This window comes from Nematostella vectensis, chromosome 8 (genome assembly GCF_932526225.1).
Source record: "Nematostella vectensis chromosome 8, jaNemVect1.1, whole genome shotgun sequence".
NCBI classification, from domain to species: Eukaryota; Metazoa; Cnidaria; class Anthozoa; order Actiniaria; family Edwardsiidae; genus Nematostella; species Nematostella vectensis.
In genome coordinates this window covers 4,776,371-4,798,100 of record NC_064041.1, presented here as the reverse complement: position 1 = coordinate 4,798,100, position 21,730 = coordinate 4,776,371, and the positions used below count along the sequence as shown (strand labels likewise).

The 21,730-nt window shown below is 40.4% G+C and overlaps 4 protein-coding genes across 5 annotated transcripts; 2 read left to right on the top strand and 2 right to left on the bottom strand.

The window, feature by feature from the left end:
- Window positions 1–642: 642 nt before the first annotated feature.
- On the bottom strand, window positions 643–5,458 carry LOC116604944. Of its 2 annotated transcripts, none has more exons than XM_048731299.1 (14): window positions 5,312–5,458; window positions 4,833–4,852; window positions 4,699–4,764; window positions 4,582–4,625; window positions 4,445–4,493; window positions 4,189–4,223; window positions 4,062–4,113; window positions 3,766–3,800; window positions 3,638–3,686; window positions 3,514–3,569; window positions 3,386–3,440; window positions 2,339–2,482; window positions 1,888–2,134; window positions 643–989 (listed from the first exon to the last, which is right to left on the bottom strand). In XM_048731299.1, exons 1-13 carry the CDS (start codon window positions 5,427–5,429, stop codon window positions 2,039–2,041), a joined length of 819 nt encoding a protein of 272 aa, XP_048587256.1. In that variant the 5' UTR covers window positions 5,430–5,458; the 3' UTR covers window positions 643–989; window positions 1,888–2,038. The 2 variants fall into 2 exon arrangements, with proteins under 2 accessions (XP_048587256.1, XP_048587255.1); XM_048731298.1 differs by having other exon boundaries at window positions 1,934–2,134.
- Window positions 5,459–6,251: 793 nt separating this feature from the next.
- LOC5501631 (28S ribosomal protein S2, mitochondrial) lies at window positions 6,252–8,776 on the bottom strand. Its single transcript, XM_001622844.3, has 4 exons — window positions 8,672–8,776; window positions 8,455–8,598; window positions 7,309–7,514; window positions 6,252–6,792 (listed from the first exon to the last, which is right to left on the bottom strand). Exons 1-4 carry the CDS (start codon window positions 8,718–8,720, stop codon window positions 6,316–6,318), a joined length of 876 nt encoding a protein of 291 aa, XP_001622894.3. The 5' UTR covers window positions 8,721–8,776; the 3' UTR covers window positions 6,252–6,315.
- Window positions 8,777–9,335: 559 nt separating this feature from the next.
- On the top strand, window positions 9,336–18,767 carry LOC5501630 (disintegrin and metalloproteinase domain-containing protein 10). The gene is made up of 5 exons (XM_048731344.1): window positions 9,336–10,504; window positions 11,399–11,741; window positions 13,906–14,213; window positions 16,508–16,655; window positions 17,150–18,767. Exons 1-5 carry the CDS (start codon window positions 9,404–9,406, stop codon window positions 17,377–17,379), a joined length of 2,130 nt encoding a protein of 709 aa, XP_048587301.1. The 5' UTR covers window positions 9,336–9,403; the 3' UTR covers window positions 17,380–18,767.
- A 564-nt stretch (window positions 18,768–19,331) lies between these two features.
- On the top strand, window positions 19,332–21,310 carry LOC5501629 (bcl-2-related ovarian killer protein homolog B). The gene is made up of 2 exons (XM_001622852.3): window positions 19,332–20,304; window positions 21,066–21,310. Exons 1-2 carry the CDS (start codon window positions 19,732–19,734, stop codon window positions 21,243–21,245), a joined length of 753 nt encoding a protein of 250 aa, XP_001622902.2. The 5' UTR covers window positions 19,332–19,731; the 3' UTR covers window positions 21,246–21,310.
- The last annotated feature ends 420 nt before the right edge of the window (window positions 21,311–21,730 follow it).

Here is a 21,730-nt window from a genome sequence, read left to right as displayed (position 1 = left end):
TGTGTGCGGACCTCTGAAAACCGCCGTAAGAAAACTTGCTAAAAGTAAAGCCGTACGACAAACTACGACAACTTTTAAGTACAAAAGAGTGTTAAAGAGCTATAAGGAATATTGGGGACAGTGTTTGGAGTCCATTTACACAAACAAGAGCAAAAATTGTACTTGAGAAATCAAACACATCGCGCGCTAGTTTGAATTTAAAAATAAGGCTATGTTTGCTTCAATAGTGTGTCATCGGCCACTCTAGAACTCTATTGTAGCATTTTGGTACCTCTCCACGGAGATCTGGACTCAGTGATGTCAAATGACGAATGTCAGCTTGCCCTAGCCAATTCCCTTTTATAGTGCGCGTTCGTGTTTAAGGGTTCTCAGGTATTATTATTTAATTATTAAAATTTGTCGGCGTGTTCATAACTGAAAATGGCCCGAAAGGGATCTGTAAAACTTTAGTCTCTGAAATCCAGGGTAGCTTTAACTGGATGTAACCAAAAGGAAAAGGATTCGTAAAACAAAAATTACTTGCCATGATCCAAGAGGAAATGCTTTGAGTATCGAAACTGCTGCGAGGGTTGGATTGCAAATGTAGGGAAAAAATTCCTTGTAGAATTACTCAAACCCGCGCAGACAAAGATAAGAGACAGGTAGTATTTTAATGTTTTATTTTTCAATTAGGACATCTAGCACATGATGTTTGTGCTCCTGCTAATACCCTGTATATTTGGGCCCACGTGTAAAATACGTGGTTACGCGGAATACCTTCCCGCCCCTACCCCTCACCGGGGTCCTAGCAGGACATCTGTCATGTGTTAGATGTCCTCAGTTAGAACAAACTGATTTTTACTTAGTCTCTACGGACCATCGCACATTTACAATTCATTATTTTCTTAATCAAGTCTAAAAAAATATGCTTTCAAAAATACATTATTGCAGATAAAAATTATTCAAAATTCATCAATTTATCACATCCTACAGCGACACAGGCCATCTCCCTGAAAGCAATGGAAAGCGTAGATGGTTATTAATCAGCATAATTATTTTTTGTTCATGTTTTTTTCAACCTAAAGAATCAAATAAAGCCAAAGCTGTAATTCCACCATTAATAATACTGTAGTTATTAATACTTCTAAGGGAAAGTTCATTTATTATCCCGGGGGGGAGCGTGAGGATTTTGATAAAAGTAAGGAAAAAAATTTGTTGCCCCCCCCCCCTTTAGGTGGAACAAAATTTTCCATGCCCCCCCCCTCTTCTCCAGACCTTATGCTTCCCCATATTTTGGGTGCCCCCCCCCCCCCCTCTTCTCCAGACGTCAGGGGAACGCGAGCAAGAGATTAGCTGCAAGCTGATCAGAAAGTGGAGGGGAAGGAATTGGCTAAAAATATAAATTCAGATAGAGTGAAGGCACTCAATTTCTCGAAGGTGCGACCAAAGCCGGGTTGCCAAGTTGATAAAGGTTGAAGCTATATATGACACAGAAGAAGCAAAAGGCTTTTTGTTTTTCACCAAGCGTGAAAAGAGCAGAACGAAAAGAAAGAGAGAGGAAGACAGCAAATCAGGTATGAGTGAGGATATTGATGACGGAGAATGAGTGCTTGTAGCATTAAAAAGTTTTCTGTCAATGATTTCAAATATGGAACATAAGCATATAGCGGAAACCATTTAAAGATGTTTTGAGGGTGTATACAGGGTTGCATTCCATAGATGAAACGTGACTTGATACGTATCCTGGACTCCTGTAAATGCCAAAAACTGCCCCTAAGACTCGTTGAATCAAGAAGTCTGATTTGACACTTGGTCAAATTATATAGAAAAGACAACACCCCAAAAAAATCAGCCCCCCCCCCCATTTTATCCATTTAGCACGTAGTGTATAACACACGGAGCACCTACTGTATAACACACGGATGTCTTGGATTTTTAAGGGTGTTGCACTCACTGATGGTATGCTTGTTGTGGTAGCTAGCACACTGAGGAGCAGTGTGGAGTAGAATAGTTGCTGTAGGGTGTATCTCAAGGTGTGCTAGCTACCACTGAAGGCCGTTTAAGATGTATCAGATCCGTGGAGAAGGCGGTTGCGCAGGTCACGAAGGTGCTCACGGAAGCTTTGCCATGCACGAATTGCACGGTTTGGGCGTCTCTATATAGGAAAAGAAAACAACAATGAAAATAATGTTTTAAAAACAAAGAAATAATACTTATAAGTATCGCAATTTGTTTGGGGTGCAGGGTCTAATGCAACAACAAAATCGATTAAGGATCGTTACTAAAAGGAGAAGACTAAAAAATAATAATAAAAATAGCTGCAACCTGTTATAAATGCTGGTACCTAATGTCTAATTACCTCTGGTACAACATCCGTTTGTGTCTCAACTGACACCACTGTCACTTCACTAGTGGCCTGGACGTCAGCCTCGGCGCATTCAGTAGTGCATCCACTCTCCACGCTTGTTGTAGATGGAGAGCAAGTCTGGCTCTCGGCGGTGCACTAAAATAACAATTGCCATTAATTCGCCATACTTGATCTGAGGCACCCTAGCTTTTAGTTTACTGTAAGAGTTACTATGCATGGACGGGTTTTACTCGCTGTAAGACTAAGTGTTTGTGGGCGGTTCTTATTCGCTGTAAGACTTAATGCGTGCGGACGAGTCTTATTCGCGATGTGACTTACTGCGTGTGAACAGGTCTTATTTGCGATGTGACTTACTGCGTGTGAACGGGTTTTATTCGCGAGGTAACTTACTGCGTGTGAACTGGTCTTTTTTGCGATGTGACTTACTACGTGTGGACGAGTCTTATGCGCGATGTGACTTACTGCGTGTGAACGGGTTTTATTCGCGAGGTGACTTACTGCGTGTGGACAAGTCTTATTCGTGATGTGACTTACTGCGTGTGGACAAGTCTTATTCCCGATGTGACTAATTGCTTGTTGACGAGTCTTACTCGCGTAGTGACTTACTGCGTGTGAACAGGTCTTATTTGCGATGTGACTTACTGCGTGTGAACGGGTTTTATTCGCGAGGTGACTTACTGCGTGTGAACTGGTCTTTTTTGCGATGTGACTTACTACGTGTGGACGAGTCTTATTCGCGATGTGACTTACTGCGTGTGAACGGGTTTTATTCGCGAGGTGACTTACTGCGTGCGGACGAGTCTTATTCGCGATGTGACTTACTGCGTGTGAACGGGTTTTATTCGCGAGGTGACTTACTGCGTGTGAACGGGTTTTATTCGCGAGGTGACTTACTGCGTGTGAACTGGTCTTTTTTGCGATGTGACTTACTACGTGTGGACGAGTCTTATGCGCGATGTGACTTACTGCGTGTGGACGGGTCTTATGCGCGATGTGACTTACTGCGTGTGAACGGGTCTTATTCGCGACGTGACTTACTGCGTGTGAACGAATCTTCGCCTGTTTAATTTCTCCCTTCAGTACCGCGAGAAGTCTGTTGAAATCAAAACAAGAGAGAATGAAGTTAAGAATAATCTTTACTTTGGAAGAACTAAGTACCAACTTACGCGTCTTTTGCGGCATTGTTTTTTGCCTGCTCTGCAATTTGTGCCGCAAACTTCTCCTGACAAACAGAGGCATATTCAGTATCATTTCTTACATGGATATGAAATATGTAGAATATTTTAATACCTTTTCTTCCTGTAGCCCATCACTGAAGGACTGGAGGTTTTTCTCTTCTCTAAAAAAATAATAAAATGTAATCAGTGCATTGTCAAAATAAATGAACAAGAACATTCATAACTTAATTATCCCCCTACCTTACGGCAAGAGCTGGGGCCGATGCAGACAGGACCTGAAACACCGAGAAGTCTGTTAGATAGGCATTCAATCTGCCAGTAAAACTGGGCTGTATCAGACATTAAAGAAATGGAGCTGGAAGGTGGGGGGGAACAATACAAGGGACATTTAGAAAATAATGGGGGGGGAGGGGGCACAGCCAACCCAACCGGTCATTTCCTTGTAAATTTGAAAATGAACTGGGGGGGGGGGAGAGCATGTATCCGTCCGTCCGTCCGTCCGTCTGTCTGTCTGTCTCTCCGTCAGTGGGCCTTACCTTCTCTAACATGGCTTTCAGTAAATGCTGTATGAAGACTTTCTGTAACTTCCTGAAGGAAAAAATATATTAATAGCTGGAAAATGTCTCTTTCTACCGCAAAAACTGATCAGAAATGCATACTTACAGTTCTTGGAGCTTGGCCAGCATCTTGCCTTTATCCTACAATGCACATGATCATAAACGATTATGAACTTGCTTGCCTTCTAGCTGGCCCTTTTCGCCCTATTCTTCGTAGTGCAGTCTTTGTGAATGCAGGACATAGTATAGCGCGCAAAAGGTTTATATGATGATGAGGATACGATGACATTTTGTGCGCAAAGATTTCCACAGTTAACTGATTATTAATCAGTTACTACTCAATCTTATTCTATTGGTTTTACCTGCTTCTTGAGAAAGAGCTCTGCATTCCTTTGCTCTTCTGTTAGGAGCCTTTAAAAATATAAATGTATTGGAGAATTCTTGATATATAATCATATTTAACAGCTTAAATTAAAATGAGTAAAATTTGGATACTCACCGATTCCCGTCTTGTAGATCATATTCCAAGGTATCATTTTTAGCCTAGAAATATTGGCGCGTTTCCGTAAGAATTAATCATAAATTATGAATGAATTTGAATGCGTCAAATACATACCCCAAGTTTTCTGAGTTCGTTATTCAAGCTTCGGATAGCACGATTAGCATAATCCAAGGCCGACATCTGCGGACAAACCAGCTCATTATAAAAGCGGATCTCTACATTTAGAAAACAAGTCCAGATGTACTTACTAACTCCCGGATCTTTGAGGCTGTTAAAGAAAATTGAAAAATTAGTATACAAATAATTAATAACTAAAAAACACATCTGAGTCTTGGATGTGAGGATCTTGTTCCTTTTTCTTTACCCTTCCCTAAGCCGCCGATTGTCACTAGTTTACTTCCGGAGGTCCGACGGAAACCTCAACCGTTAAAAAACAAAAGAATCTATTAAAATCCGAGATATTAAACAGGCCATCCGCCTTAAATTATCAATCAGATCCTCAAAGAAAAATCCACTAAACACACTGCTTTCAATATTTTAAGGTATTTTTCGCGTTCTCCATTAAAAATCATCGGATATTGTTACGAAATCGGCTGGAAGTAAACTGGTGACAATGCGCCTTTAAGTATTTCATTCAAATATACTCAAATTAAATGGTTAAAAACGGCCGAAAAAGTCGCGGGACACTCGCACGAATCCCGCGATGGGTAGCTCGTCCAAAACTCACCTTTAGTGCATCCTGTGGGCCTGGGCCCACCGTTTCTTCGGTTATGAGACATTTTGTCTGGAAAAAGCGGCGACAGTCTTTCATTGACAAGGTTCAGGCTTGGAATAAGAATTATCATTGACGTACACAAAAAGAAACTATAGCAACCATTGTTTAGATCACGATTCGAAAAATGCGCGCGCTTTAGAACAGAAGCCGCTGCCGCCCACAGGCCCCAGGTGCCATCCCTTAGGGTTAAAACACAGGTAACCCAAGCACTAGGTCTGTATTCTAGTACGCAAGAGAATTTGTATAGTGATGAAAAAATGGAAAATTAAAGGAAATAGACTTCATAGTGGACTCACTTTATTCTTGTCTTTTTTTGGGATCTCTCAAATTTCATTTTTCTCATTCATTTTACTCATTTGTTTCCATACAGCACCCATACAAGACGAGAGAAGTCTTGTATGGGTGCTGAAGTGGAAACAAATAAGTAAAATGGGCCCATGATACTCAGGAAAGATCCCAAAAACAGTCTATTTTCTTTAATTTACATTTTTTCATCACTATACAAATTCTCTTGTGACTAGACAACAAACCGAATGCTTGGGTAACCTGTGGTTAAAATAGATTTTGCCGACGATCACCCACGTCTGTTTTTATCCGAGTTTGTTCCTCCCCCCCCCCCCCCCCCCCCCCCCCCCCCCCCCCCCCCCCCCCCCCCCGGATAAACACCTTTCCAGACTGTGTTATTGAAGCAGATAAAATTGAAGTGTCACAAAAATAGCGATTTTATGGTGTATACGAGCAAGGAAAAACAATTCAGAATTGCTTGCCCTTTCTAAACAAATATAGGACGAATTTAACTCACTCAATTTACTGGCTTATTTGAATAGATTGGAAAACTGTCGGGCATTTAGTCCATAGAAGACCTTTCCCGACATTTGTAGCAGATAAAGGATTTTTTAAACTTTTTTATCATTTTAATTATTTTTCGGGTATATTTACAAAGATTTATGAATAAGCTAAAACTCCTCTTCAACTTCAGCATCTTTTGAGGTTAGCCTTATATTTCTATTGGCTAACAGAGCCATTCTTTTTTCTTTAGCAGTTAAAACAGCAGACTTGAATATTCTGCAGTACATCTGTACAGCGGATGGCATGTCATCATTGCCTGGGATGGGGTACATAATGAGATTAGGGTTACAGTCACTGTCCACTATGCCAATACTGGGGATGTTACACATAGCTGTCTCCTTCACGGCCAAGGCGTTCCTCCCAAGAGAAGGGACATGCAGAAACACCACAAGATCTGGGAGGTTCCTTGTTTCCAGCACCATGTAGGAGTTTGTGAAGGTTCCTCCCCGCCATCTTTGGGTCACAAAGTATTCGCCACTGTCACGCGCCAGGCTTTGGGTGAGCTCTTCAAACTGTGGCTTGCAAGAGATGAAAAGGACTTTGCCCCCACGATAAACTGTATGGCACAGCACGTCTAATGCAAGCTGGTGAAATCAAAAGTCCATTTATAAGTAAAGTTTATTTGGTATATATATTTAGTGTAGAAAGTACATTATGAGCAAATATTAAAATAATGTGGAGGGAAATACTTTCCTAAAAACATACAGTTTCCCTTGTCATCAAAGTTAAACTCACCCAAAAGTGTTTGATTGTCTGGTTGAGGTCAATAATGTGGGAGTGCTCTCTATTGCCATACAAGTACACAAAGTACCATAGTCTCACCCTAAAGTGTTTGATAGTCTGGTTGAGGTCAATAACCTCAACCAGACAATAATGTGAAAGTGCTCTCTATTGCCATAAAAGCACATATGGTACCACAGTCTCACCCTAAAGTGTTTGATAGTCTGGTTAAAGTCAATAATGTGGAAGTGCTCTCTATTGCCATACAAGTACACAAAGTACCATAGTCTCACCCAAAAGTGTTTGATTGTCTGGTTGAGGTCAATAATGTGGGAGTGCTCTCTATTGCCATACAAGTACACAAAGTACCATAGTCTCACCCTAAAGTGTTTGATAGTCTGGTTGAGGTCAATAATGTGGAAGTGCTCTCTTGTGCCGTACAGGTAAGGTTTCATCAGTGGATTCCAGCATCCCTCATGATGTCCATAGTGTACCCCAGCAACAAACAAATCCCTTAATGACACAAGCTGATGGACATCAAAGAAATCTTGCTGATTAAGAGCATCTTCTTCTGGTCTTGTTGATTCTGTTGATATACATATATGACTTTCATCGGCTTCAGCAATTTAGAAATGTTGTGATATTTGATTTTTTTAAATATTCTTAATGAAATTTAAAGCTTGATGGTTGTTTTAAGATTTCATCATGTAATTTGACTTACTGTAAAATATGGAAGGAAAATAATAGCTTACAAGGGCACGTTAGATATCAACAAAATACTGTAGCAAAACAAAGAGCTGCAACAGTTCGGTGTGGCAGATTTGCTCCTGGTCAAAATCTGGGACAGATTGGCTTGGGTGCATAAAACCTGGCTGTCTAAATTGAGTACTTGGATAAGGATAACCAGGGGTCCAGTCTCTCCTGGCACTTCAAATGGCTTCTGACACCAGTCTGACTTATCCTGCAGACCCTGGCATGTCATGGTATCTGCTTCTACATAGAAGCATGGTCATGGGCCACTACTGTGTACTAGCTTTGAATTCTAACTCTGACTGGGCTAATTTCCCAAGATCATGCCTTCATTTTTATTTGTTTCACAAGTGAGTTAAAGCTTGTTCTTCTGTGTTTACAGTCTTCTTAAATAAGGACACTAACCTGGAGGCCCTGCCACTTCAAGCTGCACTACACTAACCTGAATCTAAGGGACGTGAAAGAACCACTGGGGACGCAATAAACCCTCTGGCAGCTACCAGCCTGGCAGGGCTTACTAACAATTCACACATGGGGGCACTTGATTCACAGCTAAGCCCAGTAGTAACTTCCACACCAGTATAACTGATGAAAGTCATATACAACTAACTTAAAATCCTTCAAAATGCCTATTTAGATAAGTTATACAAATTAAGAGTAACACAGTGAGCCAAGGGAGTGGGACTTGTGCAGAAATAGACTTGATGGGCCCTAAAGTATCCTCTGCATTAAAAGCAACACACACACAGAGTTTTTAAAATTGTAAATGTCCTTACCCTCGCTTGCAGGGACGACTATCTGCTCCTTGTTGTCAATAGTTGAGAAGTTTGGTTTGGTCTTAATATTCTGTAGCAAATTTATACTTCCACTCAATATTGTGCGCGTCTGTAAGGCTTTCAGGGAACTCAGCATGACAGACCCTGAGAATTAAAGGATGTTAAGTTATTGGTAGCCAGGTATAATAACTAAACACTGCCAAAAAACAATTCTCACGGGAAAACCGAAGCAAGTTCCAACTTCGTTTCGTAAGTGCGGCCGCCATCTTGGATTTTACGGGACCATAATGCACTTCTCTTGTCGAGAAGGACTGGGACGACTTGACGGACGCGGTAAAAACTATTTGTGTTTTATCGTACATAAATAAAACGATATGGAATAGAAGATTTTACTTTAACTTCGCTCTTCGTTTATTAAAAGTCAAGTATTTTGTCAATGAATAAAATCCCTTCTTTTGGTGCCCCGAAAGAAAATTCTTCTATTGACAGACAAGGTTGCACTAGCTAACATATTTGTGACGCGGAACACTTTTTGTTAGGATAACTTTGTATTTGGTTTCAAATCGCCCGAGAAAAGTGCCTTTTTGGTGTAATTCAGTATACAGCATCAAATACCTATCGAAGTGCAGTCGGAAAAAAAAGTAAATAGCGTCTCGTGTAACCAATTCAGGATAAATACAAATAAATATCCTTAGGAAGCTCTCTTTACTTTTGAATTTGATTCCAAAGAAGCTACCTTTTCAATCAATCACTAAATTTGTAGGTTGGTATTTTGTCATTTTATTATACTCCTAATTTTCAGAACTAATTAAAATACTTACGACGGTTCTCGGTAAACCTTCGGGTATTCGGATTGCGCGTAAACTTCCCCAGGGCGCTCCGAAGCGTGACTTCGCGTCGTTAGAAGGAGGGTTGTTCGTTTCCCCTCCCTTTCTCGTGTGTTTGCAGCATGGCTAACTCAATAATAGCCCTTCTACTTTTTTTAACTCTCGCAAACTGCGAGGAACTACGACGTCTTAGTGATTACATCAAGCATTTTGAACCGCTAGACTATAATCCAACTCATTTTCATGCTATCCATAGGCGATCTGTTCTTGATGGCTCGCACTACGAGTTGAGCTTCGAGGCTTTCGGCCGAGAGAGAAGAATTCGACTTCGTAGAAACACTGGTGTATTCACCAGCGATGCCGTGATCCTAAATGGAGATGGTACCCCACTAGATATAGACATGAATTCAATGGTAGCGGGCGAAGTAGTTGGGGAGCCCGGTTCTGCGGTTTATGGAACTATGGAAGATGGAAAGTTTCAAGGCAAGATTCAAAGCAACACCGAAAGCTTCTATGTAGAACCATCGGAGCGATATTTTGATAAACCTGAGTTCCATTCCGTGATTTACAGAAGCGAAGATGTGGAAAACAAGGGCAATTACGCTGATATGAGCATGAAAATGCCTGAAATTTTGGATCGGGAAAAGAGAGATTCGGGCGAAGATCGACCACGACGTGCAACGGAGCAGGAAAAGAAACTAGACAGTTGTACTTTAGCTCTCTACGCCGACCATTTATTTACCAAACTCTGTGGTGGTAAAAGCCGAGCTGTGTTCAAACTTACGGAGCACATAACCGCCGTTCAGATTATTTACAAAAACGCTTTCAACACCACGAATTATGACTTGTATTCGCCGTATGGAATAACATTCCGTGTGAAGAAAATGGTAATCTATGACGAGCAAGATGTTCCAGACAAATACAAAGATGATAACCTAGCAATAGATGTGATGCTCAATTTGCTATCATCAGACGACCACAGTGATGTCTGCGAGGCTTTCATGTTCACCGATCGTGATTTTGATAATGGAATTTTGGGCCTTGCATGGATCGGTAAACCGAATTTTCTCGGAGGAATCTGCTCTCGATACAGCAAAGTTGGAGGGCAGTATATAAGTTACAACACTGGCGTTGTAACATTGAAGCTATATAGACTGTTCACACCGCCTAAAGTCTCCGAAGTCACATTTGCTCATGAACTGGGTCATGGGTTTGGATCTGAGGTATGAAAAAGTTTTCCTGACTTTTTATTGTTTTTGAAACCGCACCTTATGAATATATAAATAGCGCCAAACTTCAACTGGAGGTTTCTAGATTGTCACACCGAGAATCAAGTGCAATGCCATGTTTTTTTTATTGAGCTGGCATTAACTACTAACTTTTGTAGCCCTTAACACATGTATTATGCGGGCAGGGTTAGATTTGAATTTATGATAACCTACAACCAACCAAAGTTGATCCTTTCTCCTCCTCACTCTCCCCTCCCTCACACTGGGTTTTTGAGGTTTTCTTTCTCTCATTATTTTACGTGAGATTTTGAGGAGCCATTTTTATCTTTTGTCTAGTAAATTTCTTTTTGGATTGGTTGAGAATGTGGAACAACAAGAATTCTACATACTTATCTTCTTAACATGGCCAAGAATAAAAATCCCCTTGTTATGAAGATCATGTCAATAAAAAAAACTCAATTGGCTGATTGGCTGGTTGTTTTCTTGGTGACCATGGTAGGTCATTTTGCATTTCAAAGCAGTTAAATTGACTGTACACCTATTTCAAATAAGGTTCAATCAATTAAGTTTATTTCATCAAATAATAGTATAGTATAATGATAATAATGCAAAAAATAGTGATGCTGTTGCACTTGAGAATCCATGTGTAACCCGCGGTGGTTCATGGGTAGCATATAAACAGCTGAATCCTTGTATCTGAAAGTCGTGTGAATGTTCATAAGAACATAAACAAGAATTCTACAGCTTTTGACACCTGCATTTGTATTTTATTTACGCTTATTTTCTTATTTACTTGATACCCATGAAGCACTGCAGGTTACGATACACACATTCTCTGAGTGCAACCGTATTTGAAATAGGTGTATGTTGATTTCTATTGATATTCAGCACGACCCAGAAGACGGAGATTGCTCGCCAGGTGGTAAGGATGGCAACTATATTATGTATAGCAAGGCGACATCTGGCGATCGCCCCAACAACGATGTATTCTCGTCATGCAGCCTGAAAGCAATCCGTGACAACATCAATGACAAACGTGGCGACCCCAAATACAGTGGATGCTTTATATCCGCTGACACTCCTATCTGCGGAAACCGCATCATTGAGGGGAATGAGCAGTGTGATTGTGGTGACGAAAATTCTTGTAAGGCTGAAGGAGGATGCTGCAATCCCCCAGGACACCCTCAGGCGTGCCGTCTGACACTACCAGCTACATGCAGTCCAAGCCAGGGTATGTTAAGCTTGCAAGAAGCTTACAAATTTCCTAAAACTACCTCTTTTGTCTTCTTTAAAAAATCTGTACTTTAGTCTTAAACCTTTGTATTAATTTTCATGCCTTGTGGATTGAACACAAATACATCACTAGGCCTATAAGCCAAGGGATGTATGCTGAACCTCTATGACCACGGAAATTAGGATACTTTGTCAGAGATTTCTCAATAAAATAAAATAAATGCATTCCCAATTTGTGTTGAATATTGTATTCACAGGTTAGAGCTATATTGCTGAATACAATATTCAACACGAATTGGGAATGCATTTATTTTATTTGATTAAGAAATCGCTGACAAAGTATCCTAATTCCTGTGCTATGATGGTAAAAATTCCACTTCTGTTCAATTAACTGAAATCTACCTAAAAACAGACATGCAAGGAAAATTACTTTTTTATATAAAATTGCATTGCTCAATAGAATAATGAGCACGATTTTGGTTCATATAAGAAAGAATCTTCCCTGCTAGCAGAGGCCTCTTTTCTCTGTACTTCGCTTGGCTGGCGTTCGCGTGGAAAAGAGACCTCTGCCATTGGTCGCAAGTTCGTTTGATCAAACCGCTGTCCACGACCGTGGACGAGATCCAGAGCGCATGCTCCGTTCATTAATTACTGGCCACTATTTGAGCCCACAATGACTAGCGCATGCATGAAACGTATATTCGCTGCTGGATAATAAGCCCGCATTGGAAACGGCGTCCTCCGTAGAAATATCATGCGACGAATTATAAAAGAAGCCATTGAATGCCTTGTCTTCATTCAGAATTTTCACTCGTTTGACTAATGAGTCAATCTACCGTTTACAGCTTTTGTATATTCTTCTAGAATTAGCTGATCTAAGTTTACCAAAAAGTTTTGTAACATTTTCTTCGAGTCCAACTGTGCGATATTTACATTGAAGAAACTCGCCTGCCCAGATGTCTTGGAATTTATCCCACAAACAAGACAAAACTCGTCTTTGCTGTGGTTGCTGTTCAATCTTTTTAGTGACGTTTTAGGTGATTGAAATTGAACAGTTTTTTTTTTAAGGGTTTGATTTATAATTCGGACAAAAATTTGCATATTGACGGCTTTCGCGCGATGGTACCGGTTTTGGCCCGTCATGCGGTCGCTTAGAAACGCTCATGCATGCGCAACGAAAACAGTTTCGACCCATGGCAGAAGTCTCTTTTCCTTGCGAACGCCAGTCCAGCAAAATACAGAGAAAAGAGGCCTCTGCTAGCAGGGAAGAAAGAATCTTGATTTGACAATTTTCACAATGTATTTTTATTATCTTGCACTATTGTTAAATCAAGGTTCCTCTAGACTTGGTGCTATTTACACTGCTTTTTTAAATCTATAGCTGTGTTAGGAGACCCTTATTATCCATTTAATAAATATACAGTAAGCTTCGCCTAAGTCAACACTTTCAGTACTAAGATTTTGATGACAGCTTAGAGATTTGACATAATTTTGGTGATTTGTGTGTAACCTGCCAAAGTGATGATTTGTCATCTTGTTGGGACTTTTTTGAGAAGTGACACTTTATGCGAGTTTTACTGTATTTGTAAATTTCCAAGATATTTACAGTGGGACCTGGATTTTACGATATGGCCCGGGAGAAATGACCAAATGTATCATAGTCTGCCCTGAAGAAGTCTTTTTAAAGACAGAAATTTGGCAGAGTCGAATTACTGTTTTTGGTGTCTCGTAGAATAGAGTTATCGTTGAAAAGAGGTCCACGATTTTACGATTTAAAGAAAATCCATTGAAAATATTGTTATAGCGAGGTTGAGTTAGTTATCAACTTTGACAAAATAATTAAACAGAAACTGTACCCTGTGAAAGACTTTTCAGTTACTCTCTGTAAGTTTGTAATCTGCATTTAACAAGAGGTTTTCTCTCTATGTTGATAGACAGAATCAGTAATATAATTGTATTGAGGTCAAAATTACGCTCAGGAGAATAGATTTGCATTGTAATATCGTTGTATCCAATATCGTAAAATCTAGGTAATTTCTTGTACGTTTCACTGTATTTCCGCCTGGAGAAAAGAATGCCATAATAAAATCCAGTACCGTAAAATCTAGGTATACTCTATTTGTTTCTTGCATCTTTCTAAATCAGAACTATTACCTTTGTAGGTCCATGCTGTGGTAGAGACTGTAGATATGTTGGCAACGACATCAGCTGTAGAAACAAGACTGATTGCCTGGATAAAGCAATGTGCAGCGGTAGCTCTGTAGAGTGCCCTAAGTCTGTCTATCAGCCAGATAACACAGTATGCGACAAAGGGCGGCGTGTGTGTTCTGTAGGGGAATGTGCTAAGTCTATCTGTACCAAGTATGCCCTTGAGGAATGTCAGTGCACAGCTGATAATGATCTGTGTACTGTTTGCTGCAAAGAGCCAGGCAAGGACAACACTTGTACACCAACGCGGGATAAGACCCAGGTATGCTTCCATGTAATGAAACGCAATAATGGTTAAACATTGGAAAGAGAGCATAAGATAAGAGAGGGACACTTTGGTATTACCCGCGCGCCATGTCGCGTCCGAATCTGGCTATTTTTAGTAACCACCACCCCACCACTGTGCGTGAGCATTTTTACTCACCCTACCCCCACGCTTTGGCATTTACATCTTGTTGTTTGCCGCTGTTTTGTGACTTGAAACCGAAAAAAACGCACCCTATTTTTTTCGAGTTGGCAAAAAAACAACACGCAACCCACGGGGGAGTAGGACAAAATAAAAGGAGCAAATCCTCACGCGCAGTGGTGGGGTGGTGGTTACTAAAAATAGCCGGATTCGGACGCGACATGGCGCGCAGGTAATACCAAAGTGTCCCTCTCTTATCTTATGCTCTCGTGACATTGGGTAATACTAGATCTAACCTGTGTGATACTGTTGTTTTGCTTTAATCAGAATTATTGAGATATCTTTGGAGTATTTCATTGTTCATACAGTAGTATTTTTGTTCTTGAAATTAAAGTGCACGGTTTGCATTTTGTTCGAAAAGTCCATATTCTTGGTTCACATGCTGTAAGTTATAATCTTTTCAAAAGATTTTCATCATACCTTGTTTGAGAAATTTGTTAAAAGCTGTAAGGCCATTTTAGACCAAGCCACTTCTGTCCCTACAGTAGCTAGTCACACTTTTGATCAGTTTTCTTGCACATTTTTTTTTTCACTTTTTTTTTTTATTTTTTATTTTTTATTATTTTTATTTTTTAATTTTTTTATTTATTTATTTTATTTATTTTAGTTAATTAATTAATTAATTAATGTATTTATTTATACAATTAATTTATATCCACAGTGATGGTAACCCCTTTGTGGATTAACAATGTAGATGTAGATGTAGACATTAAAAAAGCCAAACAGCTGTCACAAAATATTACTTTGTACAGCACTAGCAGTAAAGGGGGGGGGGCGTTGGGGGGTCTAATTACCGCAATACCACACAATATTATCGAAAATACTTCAATACCGAGGGGTAAAAATGGAAATATCACATACCGCACAGAAGGTTTTGAAGAGCATGCACGACACCCAGACATTTCCTAGGTTTCCCGCTAGATACACCACATATGTAGTTTGGCGTGGTTGCTTAGTTCAAGATGGCTGCGAAAGGGACGAGCGAGAGTTTATTTCAGAAATGATACGCTGATTTTGGTCGTGGGTAAATACTTGATTGTCAATCTTTTCTGAGAACAGGACAGATGATATTTAGAGTCTGAAAAAGATATAAATAAATGAGCTTTTCAGTTTTCGTTATTTTCACGCACTCGCTTTAGTACAATAGCGTCATTTTAAATGAGCGCGCGCTTTTTTAGAATTTGATATTCAATCAAATTTTATCGCGTTGTTATAGAAAACAAATCCCAAGAAGTTCGTCGATATTCCTTCACATGCATAAAACATTCTTTTTAACTTAGCGATGATCGGTTTGCGGAAATCGACCCGTCTGTTATTGCGCGGTCTCGTATTTCAATTTTTTGCCGCGAAGATCGCTGATTGGTAAAAGTGTGGGCATGCGCATGCAATAAATACTGGACCCTCTTTCACGCGAGCCAGAATGTCGACGCAAGAGAGTCCCAGGTCTCGGACTCCGTGCAAACTGCGCCAACACCTGCCAGCATTGCTGGCAAATTTTCGCTTGACTGACTATAGGACAAAGGAAATGTAAAAAATGGGAAATTGACTTTCTGACATTACCTTTGTCTTGTGGTCAGTCGAGCAAGATTCGCCAGCAATGCTGGCGGGTGCTGGCTTAGTTTGCACGGGGCTTTAAAAGAAAATCATTTAATGATATGTTCAGTTATCTTACAAACAGTCTATACAACACTGTAAAATAAGAAGGCGAAAAGGGCAATCACATTAATTGCAATCAGCTTTTTTTCTGTTTTTACAGTCACACTCATTTAGCTTGGGTATATTGGACCACTTCTGTGTATTGTACACAAAGCATCTATGGATTATAGCCGAATTCGTTGTTGCGCGACCTGCCAGAATCCAAAATTCCTTCCTTCGTTTGGGAATAGCGCGTAGTCAACCAAACCAAACAATCAAAACCAGACGAACCGCCCCCAAAGCTTGTGTCTGACTACGCGCTATTCCCAAAAGAGACAAGGATTTTGGATTCGCCGAGGTCGCGCAACAACGAATTTGGATGTAATAACTATATAAATATAACATTATCTTTTAGATGAGAGACTATATAAACGATGTTCGTTTTTTCCTCCCAGCTTCCCAAACAGGTCCATGGTCTCATGAAGTCTGCTGGTTCTCCATGTGCGAATATGCACGGTTACTGTGATGCCTTTGCTGTCTGCCGAAGATTGGATCTTGATGGCCCTCTTAAACGACTTAAAGAGAAGTTTTTCACTGTCAAAGGTATCTTGACTGGCGCTTTTTGAGGACATAACTATCGATTCATACACATTAAACATAAGCTCACGTATTGTATTAAACATTTGCTTTCAACTGTCTGTGAAGCTATGTAAAGTAATCAATCTATGACAAACCTCTAAAGGGTGCACCTTCAATTTCCCCCCATTATTTATATCAATTTAACCAGTTTTTGCTGCACTTCTGTGTACTTAATTTGTGCAAAAGTATCGTAATTCTTCTGAATGGGCATCATTATAGATGTTTGAGAAAGACATAACACATAACATCATTTTATTGAAAGCACTGACTTCAAAATACTTTTTCCAAAAAAGTGGACCACTATTTACTCAGATATAATCAAATATTTTATTGACTATATATGATACACGCTATTTCAACAGCACGTTTGCATATAATTAATCTAGTGGTTACATTTTATAAGCATTTCTCAAGCAGCAAGTTGGCTTGGTCCTAAATTTTTTCCACTCTTTTTGTAGGCCTAAAGGAACTTGTGAAGGAGAAGTGGTGGGCTATTCTTCTTGGAATCATAGCCGCAATAGTTTTTGTGGCGCTGTTGGTGTTTTGCTGTGCTCGTTACACTCCCAGCAGTAACCCTATCCGGGAGAACAAAAAGCCCTCGAAGCCCATGCCAGGTCGACGCAAGAAGCAAGCAGCACCAACCCGCCAATTACAGCCGCTCTCAGACCAAGCAGAACACACTGTGTAGGGGTTAAGTTAAATGGTTAGACACTTTTTTTCAATTAGCCTGCTTGCAGGCGGTACTCGATGTTATCATCGCGAAAGACCGTTCGGTGATCGGGCGCCATCTTGTATTTTAAGCCGCGTGGTTCCGGAAGGCTCAACCCGATCACCAAACAGAGAGGGTTTCCCACAATAATAACACCGAGTACCGCCTGCAAGCAGGCTATTTTTCAAGTCGCATTTTCCCTGTAAGTATAAATCTTTAGTCTTTTTGAAAGAGTGTAGTTTTGTTAACTTGAAACCTTAAAGTACACCAAAAAAAAACACAGTTTGAGTGATAGCGCGGAGCTTAAGTTTTCGGGGCTCTGTACTAAAGAAGTCACTTGTAAGTCAGGACCTCTAGAAGGGAAGGATCAGTTATTGTACTGACGAACCCGATTTAAGCCGCATTGTCACCAGTTTACTTCCGGTCGATTACCTAACAACATCCGATGATTTTTAACGGAAAACGCGAAAAATATTTCAAAATATTGAAGGCAGTTTGTTTATTGGAAGTTTTTTTGAGTATGTTATTGATAATTGAGAGCGGATGGCCTGTTTAATATCTCGGATATAATAGATTCTTGTCTTTTAACGGTTCAGGTTTCCGTCGGGCCTCCGGAAGTAAACTGGTGATGGTGCGGCTTTAAGGTTTGTAGTTGTTTTTAATAGTTTCCTGAAATATTGTTTGTGTTGTTTTTTTGCACAGTCGAAAGTTGGTTAAGCTTTCATTAGTTAATAGGCGGCATTCAAAATCTTCCCAAGACTAGAATAGCTGAATCTAGAAATTGTCACTTGTTGTTATATTTCTTTAATTAAAGTGGCAAATTGTCTCACGTTCATAAAACTCGGATATTTCTGAACGGGTAAGAGAGCTTGTATTAGCTTGGATTAACGTCCAAAGTAAGACTTGTTGTATTGTAATTTATTTAAGCCGTAGCATGCTAGCCGGTTCTACGGAGATGAAATCCCGAATCTCCGGAGGACCGGCTTGCAGGCTACTTAAGCCGAATGTATAGGCACATATAGGAGGTGGTCCGGGTACTTCTTCTGAGTGATCCCACACAGTGCTAACTGATGAGATGATAAAGGGCCCAGTGTTTGTCTGTGGGAATTCATAGTCAAATGCAATAACTCTCTTGTAGAAGACAGACTTGTAAAACAAAGTTGAGAAACTCGTAAGGATATTTATATTTTCTTGTACTTCTTTTGTACGAGTTCGATATCTTTGAAGGTATTTTAATGGCTTGTCATGGAGTATCGGATTCATACAAAACGACTTGTAAAATTCGTGTAAAATTTTTTAAGCATTAATTTTTGTATTCTATTGCAGTTATGTACTCCAATAAAAATAAATAATAAAGTTCTTGAAAAGATTGTAGTTTGCAGTAAAAGAAGGAATAGGAAAATAGAAAATATTTCCATGGGACCCGCCTTTCATGTAATCATTCCGTATGGTGGGTAGTCCCTCTAGCCTGCGTAGCGGCCCAAAAGGGGAGGGGGAAGGGGACCGTGTGCCAGAAAAAAATCGGAGCGAGCGGCCGGGGGATTCTGACAGTTCAGGCCCATACCAGGGTTTTCTTGGGGGGGAGGGGGGGGGGTGAGTTCTTTGATAAAAATCTGACGCCGAAAAAAAAAAAGGGATTTTTTTAATGCCTTTACAGTATCTCCACAGTACGTTTATTGTGGGATTTGGCTACATACCAGAGTGATATAGCTTTTGCTTTATAGTTTTGTCTACAATAGCACAACTATTGAGAACCGAAAGTGGACCTTAGGCCGTTTGGGGGGGGGGGGGGGGGGGTGCGTTCGCACGAACGCACCCCCTGCAGCCCCCCCCTGGGTAAGGGCCTTCACTTGCGTGCTCGGAAACCAAGCGGTCGTTACCAGGTTACGGGTTAGATGACTACCGGTGTGACTTAACGGCCGAAGAAAGAAAGTGCTGGATACTTAAGCACTCATGACCTCGGGCAAACTTTACTTGTTTTTTGAATCGAAGACTAGCACACACAAAGGATTCATTCCAGCTAGACGCATCATGGCGTTTTGGACATGTTTCAATTGATATCCTCGCCAAGTAAAATTTTGGCTTCCGGAAATGTTTACTCAGTAAACACCTGCGAACCCTTCCGCAAATCACGGCCTTGAAAAAGCAATTAAAGTTGACCAAAAACAAATAGCACTTGAAAAGCCTGTCACGGCCCATCAATGACATCTGTTGTGATTTGAAATTTGCATGGTAATTCGTAGTCTCGGACTGTTTTGTTTATGGCTACAAAGACTACTCTAAAGTTATTGTAAGTGATTTACAAGCAAAGGCTCGCCTTATAAGACAACAATGTCAAAATTACAGAGACCGTCTCCAACAAAGAGACTTAGCTGGAACGATATGGCTTCCACAACTTCAAAAATACGACTGACGCGTCGACTCGTTCAACTACAACAGGACAAGACTGCTGCAAGGCTATTAGACCAGGCGAAACAACTCTGTACTGAGTTTATCGATGGGAAATTACAGCGGGAGGGACTTAAACGAGCTGGCATTACCGCCTGGACTGGAAATACGTTTGATGGCGATGAGAAATGGCCTACAATTTCAAAGCGTGCGCAGGAAGTTGGGTGGATGTTAGAAGAATGTTATCCACGTCTATACGCGGACATTTCTCGCCATGTAAATGCTTCTTTTACCAGCGAAACAGTGGTGCATGATGTATTTTCAAGTGTATGTACAGAAATAGTCAAAGATGGAGTTAATTGGGCTAGGATTATCGCAGTGTATACATTTGCTGGAGCCCTTGCCACAGAATGTTACAAAGACAGTAGAAGCGTGTTTGTTACGGAAGTTAGCAATTGGATGTATGAATTTACCGCTCTACATCTCGTAGACTGGATTAAGAAGCGCGGCGGATGGGTAAGTATTTATGATTGATAACACAATCTATGATAGCCCAATATCGTGTTAGATTAAACAAGTTTTGGCACCCAAGTCACGAGTTGATATCTCTTAACAGCAAATACCAGAATGTTTCCTAATATTGAAAAGTGCTTTGCGTTAACCATTATTGTTTACTGTTAAGATATCGCTCTTTATTTTTTTTATAAGGAGGTTTATTTATATAACTAGCTTTGCAATATTGCCATGGAGATTATTCTAGCAAAGTCGGTATTCTATTTATTCACCGGATCCCATTCACCTGAGGCTTTTGCGTGAAAAGTAGACGTGCGATTACCATTTCGGCTAGTTGCCACGCGAGCAAGTCCTATTGGGACGGAAATATATTTCAGTTTTTATTTTTGGAAATGATACCAAATAGGATTCTTTATGGCATGGGAAGTGGCTTCGATAAAGAAATCAGTCTATTTTCGCGTCATCACCATAAACTCTTATAAGAACATCTAATTTTTAGTTAAGGTTGGGCCATTCTTAGTTTTGAAGAATTTTAAAGACTGAAAATGTTCTAAAGCTGTCATTCATTATTTATCGGGGGAAGGCTTGCTAAATTTTTTTTTTTCGGTTCAAAAATTGCGACCCTCCCCCCAATCTAATGCACAAAAATGGTGACCCTCCCCTACCACAAAAATGGTCCCCACCCCCCCAAAAAAAAAGGCGACCAAAAAGTGACAACCACTGCCCATCGATAGACCTAATGCTACACTGTCCTGTTTTTTAAGGGTGATCTTCTCCGGTCGTTTCCACACTCCAGTGTCGCTGATTATATCATTACGTCACGCGGTAGATGGCGTGTGCTGGACTACGTCACGGGATTGGTCACTTATATTATCGTCAACATCCGGGAAACCTCCAGGTCATACTTACAAAAACTGTCATTGCTATCCAACAAGGAGGAGTAGGCAGACAAGCTTTCCAGTTATATTTTGTAATAAAAGTCTCAATAAATAAATAAACTTTTTTTAAAGACCATTTTTAACATTGTGTGGCGGACCTTCCAACACAACTGAAAGGTATATTTCAGTTAGCAGAATTGATAGTTGAAGTCCAGCTATCCTATAACAGAATGTCCCTAACTTTATTATACAATTTTATAGAAATAAATCACCAACCACGCACAGGGCATGCAGTGACCAGAGGTGTGTGGGTGTGTCGGGGGGATTGGTCAGACCCAGACCCCACCCTGCTCATGAGACGAGATGAGTTCGACTCCGGTTGACACTGTTAATTTAATGTGTGTATTTGGATTGCAAATGTTTCTAGATGAGCTGAAGATCAGGCCCGTAGCCAGATTTGGGGGGGGGGGGGGGGAGGATTCGGAAGAACCACCCCACTCGACTGGAAGGTCCGCTCTAATGTAGAAAAAAATGAGTACCACTGCGAGCTA